Below are 14,581 nucleotides of genomic sequence, written 5' to 3' on the forward strand. Positions count from 1 at the left end.
AGTAGCCTATGTATCTCACGTTCACATTGTAGTATGGAAAATATAAATACATGTCAGTAGGGTGCTCATTTTGGGTGACACATTAACATATGTAGGAATAATTAAACTAATGAAACTAAAAATTAAAAGTAATTGAAAATAAGATCTTGTCTTTGCTAGTTGCTAATGCTGCTCGTCTCTTAATGTGGAAACTGGTGTAAATCACAAACAATCAACATACAAACAAACATTATTTGTTTTGTGATCCATTACCTCCCCCCTGGTTGACTTTCTATGTTTGCACACACACACACACACACACACACACACACACACACACACACACACACACACACACACACACACACACACACACACACACTCAATAGATGTGTCTTGCTCAACTGGTTTGTGATTTGTATGGTGATGGCTGTTGTTGCTAATGTCTGCTACGTGGGATAATTGAGTGATCGCCCGAGGTATTTTATCTTTATTGTTTGCTGATTACATAATAGAGAATGTGAGCTTCTTGTGTCAGGTTGATCTCTTCGTCTCTTTCAGTCAAGTTGGCGGCTGGTTTATCAGTGAGGCTCGTTACAGCCGGCCGGCCCACTCAACTCTGCTGATCAAAGTCTGAGAGATTGGCGGGTCAGGCGTGAGGCCTACAAGCTCTCCCCGTCAAACATTAACTCCTTCCTATAACTCTCACCTCCTCTCCTGGTTCTCCTCTCCTTCGTTTGTTCCCTTCTCTGAAAGGCGTGTTGTTTCAGTGGCACAGTGTTAATAGACCTTTCCTCAGTGACACGATCAACTTTGACAGGAGAGTCAACTTAGTGTGGAGTCATAGTCGGCCAACCTCTGAGCCTGTTAATGGGAGGATCAGGTCAGGATAACCTCCTTGAAGACTGTGGTTCACATTCCAACTTCATTCCTCGTGGATAGAAGTCATGAGGTCCGACTGAGGAAGGGGTAGTAGTTCTATGAGCGAAGGAAAGGATGATCATATTAACCTGCAGTTTTCTTGTCTTTACATCTGGGACTCAAAGCGCTGTATCTTTCTCCATGATCCCATGATCCCACAGACCTGGAGGCATCTCAGCTGTGGTATCATATTCTAATATACAGCAATGCAGTCATATCTATCACCGTCCCACTTTTCTAAACATGTGAGCTTCATCAAACTACTATAATGAGGACTACAGTATCTCCCCTCAATCCACGCTTTCAATGGCCTCTTTTCACTCTGTCAAAAGCACACTTGAAAATGATCTATAAAGCAAATGAAGACAATTGGATTCATAAGACTTAACTGTGTGAATTCACTGAGGTCAATCCAGAACAAATAGTTTTTGATGACCTCAGCATGAGTTTCAGTTCACTTTTTCACTCTGTCAAAAGCACACTTGAAACTGCCGAGTCAGCAGCGGTCTAGCTTACAGGCTCTTTCTTCCCTTTGGCTGCCTGACCCCCCCCCCCCCCCCCCTCGCCCGGCCGCGTGATTTTTTCCCCCAACCAACTTCTGCCATAACCACGCCCCCGCGAGTTTTCATTGGGTTAGGGTTAGGGATAGGGTTACGGCCGGTCCATTCAGCCCCCCCGGTCCATTCAGCCCCCCCGGTCCACTCAGCCCCCCCGGTCCATTCAGCCCCCCCGGTCCACATCTCACTCCGCAGGTTAAAGAACAAACATGGCCGCCTGCTCTCTGGGGCAACAATGGAGGCTCGCTGACCACTGGGCCGTGCAGCCCGGGCCCGTCCAGGAGGGGGGGGGGGGGGGGGTCACCGTGTGAATGGAGGAGCAGGTCATCTGGTTGGCTGGCTTTGTCTCTGGGATTACAGACAGGTTGGGGGGGGGGGTTCAGGTGGCCAGGAGGTGTCGAAGGCTGTTAAATGGATCGGTCCTCGCCAGCACATCGTTTGTAAGTACGTACAGCAGTATGGAACCAGCTGACCCCTGTGGTGGTCAAAATGAGACTAGTGAAAAACCCTTTGGAGGGTGACCTGAAACCAGTGAGTCAGCACCATGTTTTATTTGTTTAAGCAGGATCGTTCACTGAGTAACAACGCTAGCAGGGAGGGAAGCACCTTTTCATACCAGACTGGTTTTTGAAATCCCCTCTAACTCCAGCTCCAGTCAATGACATGGACCCCGACGAAAACATCAAGCAGTACCCTACCCCCCCCCCCCACTCCACTATCACTCTGGTCATACCCTACCCTACCCCCCCCCCCACTCCACTATCACTCTGGTCAGAGGGCAGACAGGAGGGGGGGGGGTTAGTGCAGCGCTCCAGTGGAATGCTGGGTAAAACCCGGTGGCCGTGGCTGAGGAATGCACCCCTGGGGCTCTTATGTAAGTCCCTTCAGCTTCGGGGCGGGTCTTGGGGTCGGGTCTTGGGGTCGGGTCTTGGGGGCGGGTCTTGGGGGCGGGTCATCTCGGTGGGTCGGCCATCTCCATCAGGCTGTTTGAACTGCTGGTCAGCATTCAACATGGTACTGGGTGACTGACCTCACATGACAGAGTTATGAACCCTCCAGCTTCTTATCACTAAGAATTATGACATAATTAGAGACGGTAATGACGTTGTTACGTTACGTGTGAAATGGGAACGTTGGCGATGATAAGATAAAACCACATCCATCCAGCCTCCAGGTTTTACAACTGTACCACACAGCCATGTTTTATTTTCACAATAACACATAAGACAGGTACTGTATATATCAAAAACACATCAACTGACATCATATCTAAAATCCAAAAAACTAAACATTTCAATTTGCACATAGAGAGCTCGAGTCTCAAAGACAAAAAGGTAACCAGATATTTCAAAAGAAGGAACTTGTTAAAATACATTTCCCAACACATTTCTATATTGCATACACATTTACTTTTGAGTGGAAAACTGGTTGGAAATGCATCCATAGATATTATAGATCACTATTCAAATGATATCGGCGTGACAAGAACAATAACAAGGGAATGATTTGTTTTTTCTACCATTAAAAAGGCCACCATGACTTTTAATCCAACACACGACCTTTAGTCACTGTTGACCGGGCCAGTCTACAGAACCTGGGCTTCCGGGTCAAGTGCTGGGATTCAACTAACATGTTAGTTTGGTCATGCACAGATGCAGTAGTACTAGCAGAATGTCTCTGGAAATGGAAAAACAACAACCTTCAGCATGGATTTGGACAAGGTCGGTTCCCCAACACGTTCATGGGGACGAGTGTGTGCAGTCAACAGCTATCGCAATGCCCTCCAGCATAGATTTAAACAGAATAGTGTTTAAATGTTTGTGTACAGTGCTCGTTTTTATAGCTAAGAACCATCAGGCTTGCAAGGCTTTCTATATTTTTGTTTTGACATTTGAGTAGAAGTTGCCTGGGCGCGCCCACACAGCGGGACTCCGCCCACACCCTGAGCGCGCCCACACCGCGGGACTCCGCCCACACCCTGACCGCGCCCTGAGCTCCGCCCCGAGCGCCGCGCTGCTCACAGCAGGTCTCAAAGGCAAGGTGAGCTCCGCGCCGATGCGCTGCTGAGAAACATGTGGTCAGGGCTTCACCAGCAGCCTACAGCGTGATTACAACCCAGTCAAGGCCTGGAAACAAGCATGACACTTGAATTAGAGTACGAGTGAGTATGAGGAAATCATTAGACCTAGAATTCAAATCATTAGACCTAGAATTCAAATACATCTACAGCATAGATGGTTCGTCAAATATTCAAGAGGCAGAAAATTGCAAAAGATATATCTATCATCCAAACTAAATATTATCAAAGCATCTATAGAGAGAAATAGATCATTACTAATAACTTAAATACATATTTTATATTATAATACTTTTTTTTTTTCTTCCATTTTGGGCCAGTCAAAGGCTCAGAGGACGAGATCAGCGCTGTGCTTTGACTTGCATGTGTTGAAGGAGAGATCATGGTCCGCGTGGAGGAGAGAGACCGTCTCTCTCCTGTCCTTTCCCACCTACGAGAGAGGACGTCTCTCCTGTCCTGTTGCAGGAGAGATCATGAGAGAGACCGTCTCTCTCCTGTCCTTTCCCACCTACGAGAGAGGACGTCTCTCCTGTCCTGTTGCAGGAGAGATCATGAGAGAGACCGTCTCTCTCCTGTCCTTTCCCACCTACGAGAGAGGACGTCTCTCCTGTCCTGTTGCAGGAGAGATCCTGAGAGAGACCGTCTCCTGTCCTTTCTGTCCAGCAGTGAGAAGCTTTGGCACAGAGACGCCGTGGGGGACGACGCATCACGACAAGGCGCTGGTGACGGACACGCCTACAGCAGGCTCGCTCGGCTGACCGCTACACACCGGCACGCCGCAGCCCAGAGGGAGAGCAGGTTAGGGGTGGTCCCGGAGGTGTGTGTGTGTGTGTGTGTGTTGGGGGGGGTGAGGTGGAGCCCTTCTCTCCCCCTATGCCTCTGAAGACGAGCGCCCTGCAGAATACAACTCCCCCCCGGCCCACCCCCTGTGTGTGTGTAATTAAATGTTTTAATTTAAATTTTGAAAGGGGAATTACAAACGATGACCAGAACAGCTGAATATAGAACATTTAACCCCTGACTGCCCACACTTTAACAATTTTGCCTGCCTAGTGATTCTAGCCTTCCTCCGTCTCGCCCACCTCTCATCACAAAGACGACTCCAGCTCTTTGGTGATGATGACCTCCGGCTCGGTCCGTGGCGCTTCCTGCTCCGCGCTCTCGATGATCACCTCCAGGGCCGAGGCGGCCCCCGGGCTGCCCTCCTCGCCGGCGGCGGAGCCCTCCGGCACGGCCGGCTTGTCCCCGGCGCCGCAGCACAGCTTGGGCGCACACTGAGTCCGGCAGGAGAGCTCGCAGAGCGAGGCGCGCGACTCCGAGTCGAAGGTGACGAACTCGGGCTGGATGGTGGTGGCGTGGATGCCCTCGTCGTGGAAGAAGTCCTTGATGCGCTTGGCCACGTCCATATAGGAGGTGGGGTCGTGGCACTTGATGTGGGCGGTGGCGATGATGCGGCTGCCCGCCAGCTGCCAGATGTGCAGCTCGTGGATGGCCAGGACGCCCTCCAGGCCCAGGAGGCGCTGGTTCAGACGGTGCATGTCGATCTGCTTGGGCACCGTCTGCAGCAGGATGAGGGCCGACTCCTTCAGCAGGGGGTAGGTGGTGTACAGCAGGATGCCCACCATGATGATGCAGAGGGTGGGGTCCAGGTACAGGACCCAGCAGGGCCCGGCCTGGAAGATCTTCCCCCCCGGGGAGGTGAGGTTCCCCCCTGGGGAGGTGAGGTTGGCAGGGGGGTGGTCGTGGTCGTGGAGGTGGACGCAGCGGTTCTCGCAGGACTTATTGTCCCCGCAGGGCGTCCAGACAAAGGTGAAGATGACGGCGTTGACCACCACGATGACGGAGCCCAGGGCGTCGCCCAGCACGTGGAGGAAGACGCCGCGCATGTTGAGGGAGACGGGCTCCTGCTCCAGCTCCTCGTAGGGGGAGGTGCCGTTCATCTGGCTCTCGGTGCGGCTGATCTCTGAGGAAAACACACGTGGGGAGAGGTCGGGTCAGAGGTCGGGTCAGGAACAGAGCAGAAAGGACAGCAGGAGGAAACTCCCCAGGACCACTGGAATGTGGAGGTCACTGAACAATTTCAACCTGAAAAAAAAAGACTTGAAACCCACGTGTGACTGACTGACCGCTGTCTAATATAACATGACCGGCCAAACAGCTTTGAATGGATGACATCACTCTGGGGTTTGGAGGGTGTTAGTGGTGCAAGATGGCCATTACTCACCAAGACCACTAATGACCAGAGCGGGACACCAAATCACCTTCCACACAAATCCACTTCCTTGTGGGGATATGACATCACCTGAGGCACGGCTGGGTAACACCAGCTCGTTTCCTCTAAGAACTTTCTCTTCTCGTTTGCACCTGGCAGTTACATGAACACAGCGTTTGAAGTGGCGTGAACGCTGTAAGAGGCGTTTGAAGTGGCGTGAACGCTGTAAGAGGTGTTTGAAGTGGCGTGAACGCTGTGAGAGGCGTTTTCATTCTCCTTTCCCTGGATTCCGCCCCTGTGTGAGCATGCGAAGGCGATCTCGTTTTGCTAACGATGACGCACGTTCGGCTATTGAACAGTACGATTATAACATCATTATTAAGCCCAGAATGTGATTGCTTGCTGGGTCGAAATACTCTTGTCCAACCAAGATTCTATTAGTCAAGCAATAAAGTTAGACAAAAAATAGGCTATAGGCTATATAACATTAATACTAATGGACTACATGATTTATGTTAAGACTGATGACTGATTTGCTTCCAGACATACAAAATGGCCAAAAGTCCAGCCCAATCTCTAAAATGCATGATGGTTGCGCAGCATTGTAAAATATAGGCCAATCGTTAACTCATTTTGTTAAACTATTCTATTTGATTAGATTATGTTCTGCTTCTAACCTGTTCTGTTACTCTTTTATGTATTATAATAGTCAAAACACAATCTCCAAAGACACAGCAGCAGCATTATATAATTTAGAACTAGTGCACTTGGATGGATGGACAAAATGAGGTTATTATGGGATATCATCAAGGGTCGACCAACTTGAGGTCGAGTGGAAGCGCCTGGTCTAGCAGGCCTACATAAAAATTAAAAAACAAACAATAATAATAATAATAGTAATAAAACTTATGCTAAATAACGAATTAGGCCTACTATTTAATTACTCACTAAGGGACTAATAGGATCACCCTAATATGGAAATGTAGACCTGAGAACAGGCTGACCAGGATTTCCTTTGGTTGAAGACAGGCAGCCCGAAATAAATGCAAAGTTTATGAACAAATTATTTTCATAGATAACGGTCAGGGTCTGTTTATATCAGGCCTGCGTATGTCCAGTGTTGTGAATGACGCTGTGATACGCGTTTCCATGTGACCTTGATAACTTCTGGCAACGCTGATAAAACGTGTAACTTGGAGGTGGTTCTCGTTCTCGTCTTGGCGTCGTGTGACCGAGGCCCAAACCACAAACCAGTGAGATGGAAGGCAGCTCATAAATTAACCTGCCGCAACTCCACCGGCTCTGCGGCCTGAGGAAATTCAATTAGCGTTAGCAGCCAGTGTGACGGCTCACATGGTGCTGAAGCAGCCGAGCCGTGGCTAGCTAGCCGCCGCGCGGAGCTGATGTGTGAAGTGGGGGTGATTCATCAGGGGCTAACGGTGTGACCGCTGATAAGCTCCCTGCCTGTAGTGATGTACGGCTGGAGGAGACAAAATGGCCTCCATTTATTGACGGTGGCAGGGCCAAATAGGGCAGAGGAGGAAACGACTCCTCTCAGTTTCAACCTCATGCCAACGTCCCGGGGACGTCCAGCTCAGCTCAAATTAGGAACAGAAAACGCGGCAACAGCCACGAAAATTACTTTCTTCTGCAGGAAAGTCCAATCACTGAGTTACTGCAGTCCAAAGAAGTAGAGGACGGGTCTACGGAGAGGATCTCCAGACTTCCTGGATCGGTTAACCCTTTCAATACAACCGCATCATCAACAGAAATATCTTCTTTTTTTAAACTTTTTTTTTTATCTAAAAAAATCTAAAAAATGCCAACATTTCAACACTTCCTGAAAGCGGAAAAACGGCACAGATTATATCACATTTATATATAATATTGCTACATTATTAGGATAAATTGAGAGGCATGAGTGATTGAACTCCTGGGTCAAAACGGAGTCTCCAGACACTGAAGGAAAGGACTCATCCCAATGAGTCACAGGCCTATTAAAGGGGCACTTGACCGATCAGCATTAAGCCTGGTATCATTCACAAATCTGCAGTATTTTACAATGAATGTGGTTTTCCTTCCCTCAGGGTTTCCTGGGGCTATTTTACTCACTTTCAAAATACTCTATTAATGATGTCAAATGACACGTTTGACGTCAATTGTAGAGATTTGGTCCTTCCTGCTCAGAACTACAACTTCTAGTTCCGCATTTTTCTGTGCCCACACCTAAAATGAGGGGTGCCACCCACGCTCCGGCAAGACAACCACAACTCCCACAACACCCTGTGAACACAGACAAGACAACCACAACTCCCACAACACCCTGTGAACACAGACAAGACAACCACAACACCCTGTGAACACAGACAAGACAACCACAACTCCCACAACACCCTGTGAACACAGACAAGACAACCACAACACCCACAACACCCTGTGAACACAGACAAGACAACCACAACACCCACAACACCCTGTGAACACAGACAAGACAACCACAACACCCACAACACCCTGTGAACACAGACAAGACAACCACAACTCCCACAACACCCTGTGAACACAGACAAGACAACCACAACACCCACAACACCCTGTGAACACAGACAAGACAACCACAACACCCAGTGGACACAGACAAGACAACCACAACACCCAGTGAACACAGACAAGACAACCACAACACCCAGTGGACACAGACAAGACAACCACAACACCCTGTGAACACAGACAAGACAACCACAACAACCACAACACCCTGTGAACACAGACAAGACAACCACAACACCCAGTGGACACAGACAAGACAACCACAACAACCACAACACCCTGTGAACACAGACAAGACAACCACAACACCCAGTGGACACAGACAAGACAACCACAACACCCACAACACCCTGTGAACACAGACAAGACAACCACAACACCCTGTGAACACAGACAAGACAACCACAACACCCACAACACCCAGTGGACACAGACAAGACAACCACAACTCCCACAACACCCTGTGAACACAGACAAGACAACCACAACAACCACAACCACAACACCCTGTGAACACAGACAAGACAACCACAACACCCAGTGGACACAGACAAGACAACCACAACACCCAGTGGACACAGACAAGACAACCACAACAACCACAACACCCTGTGAACACAGACAAGACAACCACAACACCCTGTGAACACAGACAAGACAACCACAACAACCACAACACCCTGTGAACACAGACAAGACAACCACAACACCCAGTGGACACAGACAAGACAACCACAACACCCAGTGGACACAGACAAGACAACCCAACACCCAGTGGACACAGACAAGACAACCCAACACCCTGTGGACGAACACAGACAAGACAACCCAACACCCTGTGGACGAACACGGACAGGATCCGCTAGTGACCATGGCAGAAGGTACTTCTCCAGCTGATATGCATGAGGAGGATTTTGAAAGTCTACTTCTGGAATCAGACATACGTGGTAGTTTGCAGATGTTTGCAGATGTTTGCCATGTTCGCTGAATTAGAACGCAATCCTAGTTTTGAATCCCACCAGAGTTTCCGTCAGTCCGATGTGTATTGTTGTTCACAGCAAACTAACTGAAAAAGTAGTTTGCAAATGTTCACTGTGTTTTCTGAATTTGAATGCACCTGGGGTATTATGAGTCCCGTTCTGAACTGTCGTATTGGTACAATGGTAGTGTTTGTTGTCGTTACTGGGCCACGGCCAGGAGAGCAAATGTAACCCAGAAGTGAATTGTCATTGTGCCGTATACAAGGCATAAAGAATACAAGGCATAAAGAAGCTTGTCTTGGTAATGCTCTGCTCTGTTCTTGTAGACAATATCGCTTGACAGCCTAGCGCCATTTCCTGGAGTGAATGTAGGCTGTCGTGGATTCTGAGAGACTGTAAAGACTCATGATGCACTGTGACCAGTTTGACCTGAGCCAACACATTACTCATTTTTTCTTTTTAAAATGTGTAATTCACATTATCTCTGATCAACACATATATTAACATTTATGCTGGTTGTGGTTTGTTTTACTAGCCAGAGTGCCGTTTCATTTTGCCGCGGACTGATTATTCTTTAGTATTCACTGCCATTACATAATTTAATTGTATCATAATCTTCTTTATTCTGGGCGAATTTGTGATGGGGTAGCCAACCTATTCATCATCAGTTCCCTGTCGTAGGCTATTCCCAAGCTATGCAGTTTATAGACTATGACGGCAAAACATATCCCAATGATTTAAGAGGCAATGTTGTCTAGATTTTTTACACAACGAACTGAGTTGTTAAAATCTTTTTCAAATTAGTGCAAATTAGGGTTTAAATAACTTTTTTCCGGCCTACCGGGAGGCCTTATTCGGCCTAGTTGCGCCAGATCAAGTGAATGATTCGGAATCGTAATTAATAGGCTATAGTGGATAGCCACATTTCCATACAAGTATGGTAATATTCATACTGGTTTACATAGCCCATCCTAAACAATTTGATAGTAGCCTTCAAGGAATTCTCACATCCCCATCTTTGCTGAGCAAAGGTTGTGTGTGTGAAAGAAACTGGCCTGTTACATTGACACATACTGTAGGCAGGTTGACTTCAGCGCTTGAAGCACATTTGAAATGTTGAGCTGGATGCTTTCTGACCTGCTTTTGAAAGTAACAGTCTACGTATTGGTAAGCCCTAAAACGTTCCCCAAATGACATGCATATATACTTGCATTTGTGCTGCTAGTTCTAATATTCCCTTCAGCAAATTCCAATTCAAGCTCAGTTTCCATTGACAAAACTGTTTGTGCTTCTCATTCACATCTGCTTCTCTCTAATGCTAGTGATAATGCTCCCCCTCGGGTTCAACTGCATGGAGCCTATCCAGCTTTAGATGGATTAAATGAGCAAACAAAACGACATTATGGCTCCAACAGTTTGAGGCATTGTTGGTGATACAGCCTCTCACATACAGGCAGAGGGCCAATATCCCAGCGGGGTTTTCATCATTTTATAATTATATATATTATATTAGATACTTTCTTTTGTCACGAATGCCACCACTGCTGTTTCAATATGATGTTGTATACAATGAGCGATATCATTGGTCAAACTGATCGTCACTGGCGAATAAACGCAAGTTTCTGTTTCGATTACATTTCTTCCACTTTTTCACCCCACTTCGCATTTGATGTGTATGTCTTCATTCATGGGAGTTAATTCTAATATTGGCCAACTCCTCATGTGAATAAATGGCGCTAGATGTGTTAGGACCTTACGCCCCACAGCTAAGCAGGTGAGGGTTTGTGGGGTGGGGTGAAATGGACCGCTCCACTTCTGGATTAGACCCAATTATTTCTACTTGGGGAAAAGGTTGAGGACAAACACTTGAGATGCTTAACTACTGTCACAAAATAGCACATATGTTTTATGCCCGTATACTACCAATATATAAATGAAACCTCAAGTAGCCTACTTCAGGATATTGAGCATAATGTTGCATAAAGTTAATTGAAAGCTGTTCTTGAACCATGTGGAGTAAAGGCATGGGGTTGGTTTGCCTGCAGATGACTATGGATGAGAGTTATTAGCTTTAAAATTATGGGATTAAAGCATGTAGGCAAATGTAGTTTTGCTTGAGGCAAGACAGCCGGTTCCTCGTCTGGGTCCACATCTCGCCTGTTTTCACGGCTTCGACGCCCCGCCCACTGGGTGTGGCTACGGAAGGCAGCGAGTGCAGTGCATTGTGGTAGTTCTAGGTTTCTTCCGTTTGAGCAAAAAATCAATTTTCTGTCTTTTCTCTGGTCGTAAGGCACAAATTGCACAAACAACTTCACATTTCTACTACATCGGTGACCCAATTTCAATTGACCTTTAGATCCCCAGCAGTGAAGTACACCTTTAAAGAAAGGCCCGCGCTGTAGCCTAGATCCTGTCTAATGACACAAGTAATAGCGGCTCCTTTTTAAGTGGATATTCATTACTAGTGATTACAGAGGAGTGTGGTGTCAAAGGTATCCGTGAGATATGACAGCCTACCAGCACTCAATAAAAAAAATATTAGTAGAAGGTTATTAAAGCATGACTGTTAATAATAGGCACAACACATCAGTTGTATAACACAGCACTGTGGTTGTAGGGCAGGCTATTGATGTATTGTGGCTACAGTGAAATAAAACCCCATTGAGAATGCAGACAGTAGTCTGACAAATGTGTTTACTGCGATGAATGTCTCATCTTAACCAGTCTAACCATCTGCTCTGTGTGCAACTCTTGTTGAACACAGTCACCAACTAGGCACAGTGGCCTACAAGTTATGTAATGCAACAAATGAATCCACATGCTTCTATAGTATAGATAAAACCCCGCGGAATTGATCAATAATGACTTAATATACAATTTCACAAAAGGGGACTCCTTCGTTGCGTGTTCCTTTGTATGGACCTGCTAAGAAAACACAGGGGGGGTTCCTTCTCGGTGGGGGTGAGACTGAGAATATGTGGATTGTTGGGTGTGATTGCCTTTGCTTGTTGTAGTAACGTTTAGTAACAGCAAACAATGTTGTGATAATAACCCCAGGACGGCCAGGTTGTGATAATAAACCCAGGACAGCCAGGTTGTGATAATAAACCCAGGACAGCCCGGTTGTGATAATAAACCCAGGAAAGCCCGGTTGTGATAATAAACCCAGGACAGCCCGGTTGTGATAATAAACCCAGGACAGCCCGGTTGTGATAATAAACCCAGGACAGGACAGCCAGTCCACCATCCCTCCTCTCTTACCGCTCCTGGTGTTCAGCCCGTTGGGGCTGTGGTGGTTCCCCACCAGGTTGTTGGTCTCCTCGCCTGATGAAGCGTTGGGTCTCTCATTCTTGCACATCTTCCCCCTCTTCCCTTTCTTATCCCCATGCGAGTGTCCGTGTCCTGCGTGTCCGTGGAAGAGCAGCAGCCCCAGGAGGTTCACCACCAGCCCCGCGGCCCCCACCCCGATCACTATGTTGGGCTGCTCGATCTCATGGGGCTCAGTGAACCTCTCGATGGCCTCCAGGATGATGGTGAAGCACAGAGCCGTGAGGAACACCGCGTTCACCAGGGCCCCCATCACCTCCGCCCGGATCCAGCCGAACGTGTTCTTGTTGGTGGCCTGGGTCCTCTCTGCGAACCGGACCGCCACCAGGGCCACCACCAGGGCGATCACATCCGACAGCATGTGGAACGAGTCGGACAGCATGGCCAGCGAGGAGGTGATCCGGCTCACCACCACCTCCACGATGAAGAACCCGAAGGTCAGGGACAGCATGCAGAGCAGCCGGACGTGGTTGCGCTCACAGGCCATTTCCCCCACGAACGGGTCACTTCTGATCTGTCTGGAACAACGAACAAAGATGCTAGGTGGAGGCTAAGCTAGCAATGCTAGCAATAACAACGCGGGTCAATGGGGGTTGCGCTAGCTTAGCTGTTAGCTGTATGCTAACTCCGTCTGATTCCGGGATGGATCGAGGTTGTAGATAAATATCCACAATCTCCTTGGTAACAATTCGCAATAAAAAACGAACGATAAACGCCTATTTACTTATGAAGTAACGACGGTTAGGATTCACCAGAGTGATTCTGAACCAGCAGCGTATTCAGAGCCGTGGGCCCGGAGGTTCTCAGACTGGAACTTTGCACCCGAGCCGGTAAAGTTTCCACACGGAACAAGAACAGAGGCCACGCCCCCGGCGCTTCGCGATTGGTCGTTGGCGAAGCAAGTCAAATTTGATTGGTCGATTTTTACAACTACACGGCCCCAAACCGGGCGGAGCCAGGCGGCATAACGACGGCGTTGCTATGTAGGCATATTGCCCGGGTTTGGGGCATGGATGTATTAATGGGTTTGGGGCATGGATGTATTAATGGGTTTGGGGCATGGATGTATTAATGGGTTTGGGGCATGGATGTATTAATGGGTTTGGGGCATGGATGTATTAATGGGTTTGGGGCATGGATGTATTAATGGGTTTGGGGCATGGATGTATTAATGGGTTTGGGGCATGGATGTATTAATGGGTTTGGGGGCATGGATGTATTAATGGGTTTGGGGCATGGATGTATTAATGGGTTTGGGGGCATGGATGTATTAATGGGTTTGGGGCATGGATGTATTAATGGGTTTGGGGCATGGATGTATTAATGGGTTTGGGGCATGGATGTATTAATGGGTTTGGGGCATGGATGTATTAATGGGTTTGGGGCATGGATGTATTAATGGGTTTGGGACATGGATGTATTAATGGGTTTGGGGCATGGATGTATTAATGGGTTTGGGGCATGGATGTATTAATGGGTTTGGGGCATGGATGTATTAATGGGTTTGGGGCATGGATGTATTAATGGGTTTGGGGCATGGATGTATTAATGGGTTTGGAGCATGGATGTATTAATGGGTTTGGAGCATGGATGTATTAATGGGTTTGGGGGAGCCTCGGGTCACAGGTCAGCCTCTGCTTGGGAGCTTCGCTTTGCACTGGCGGACATCAGACATTCATCTATTTTACATACTAGTCTAGTCTACTCTCATATTAGAAATTAACATTTGGACCGTCCAATGTCTTGATTAACAAAAAACAAAGTAACCCATTGCCTCCCTTCACAAGCTTCAGTCGTATCGTGTTTAGCTATAGCCCATTTTATTTCGCCAGGTTAGTCAGTAGTGTCATTGAGATCGATCTCTTAGAAGTTGCAAGGAGGTAGTATTATGTAGTCCAGGGGCCAGTCCGGATTTTGGTACCACCTAGAGGTGACCAAAGGATTTGGGTAGTTTTGCCTTCCTACTGTCTCCGGTTGA

At 47.7% G+C, this 14,581-nt stretch overlaps 1 protein-coding gene across 1 annotated transcript; it reads right to left on the reverse strand.

Moving 5' to 3' along the window:
* Positions 1 to 2,656: 2,656 nt before the first annotated feature.
* On the reverse strand, positions 2,657 to 13,385 carry slc30a1a (solute carrier family 30 member 1a). Its single transcript, XM_084440212.1, has 2 exons — positions 12,538 to 13,385; positions 2,657 to 5,497 (listed from the first exon to the last, which is right to left on the reverse strand). Exons 1-2 carry the CDS (start codon positions 13,088 to 13,090, stop codon positions 4,623 to 4,625), a joined length of 1,428 nt encoding a protein of 475 aa, XP_084296338.1. The 5' UTR covers positions 13,091 to 13,385; the 3' UTR covers positions 2,657 to 4,622.
* Positions 13,386 to 14,581: the final 1,196 nt, after the last annotated feature.

Source organism: Borostomias antarcticus (assembly GCF_949987555.1).
Source record: "Borostomias antarcticus genome assembly, chromosome: 6".
Classification (NCBI taxonomy): Eukaryota; Metazoa; Chordata; class Actinopteri; order Stomiiformes; family Stomiidae; genus Borostomias; species Borostomias antarcticus.

What these genes read in the sequence shown, in the direction of transcription:
- slc30a1a (XM_084440212.1), bottom strand. Translation starts at nt 13,090, where the DNA reads ATGGCCTGTGAGCGCAACCACGTCCGGCTGCTCTGCATGCTGTCCCTG. An exon ending in CGGGCTGAACACCAGGAGCG is followed by an intron (nt 5,498 to 12,537) that starts GTAAGAGAGGAG and finishes TGTTTTCCTCAG; the next exon opens with AGATCAGCCGCACCGAGAGC.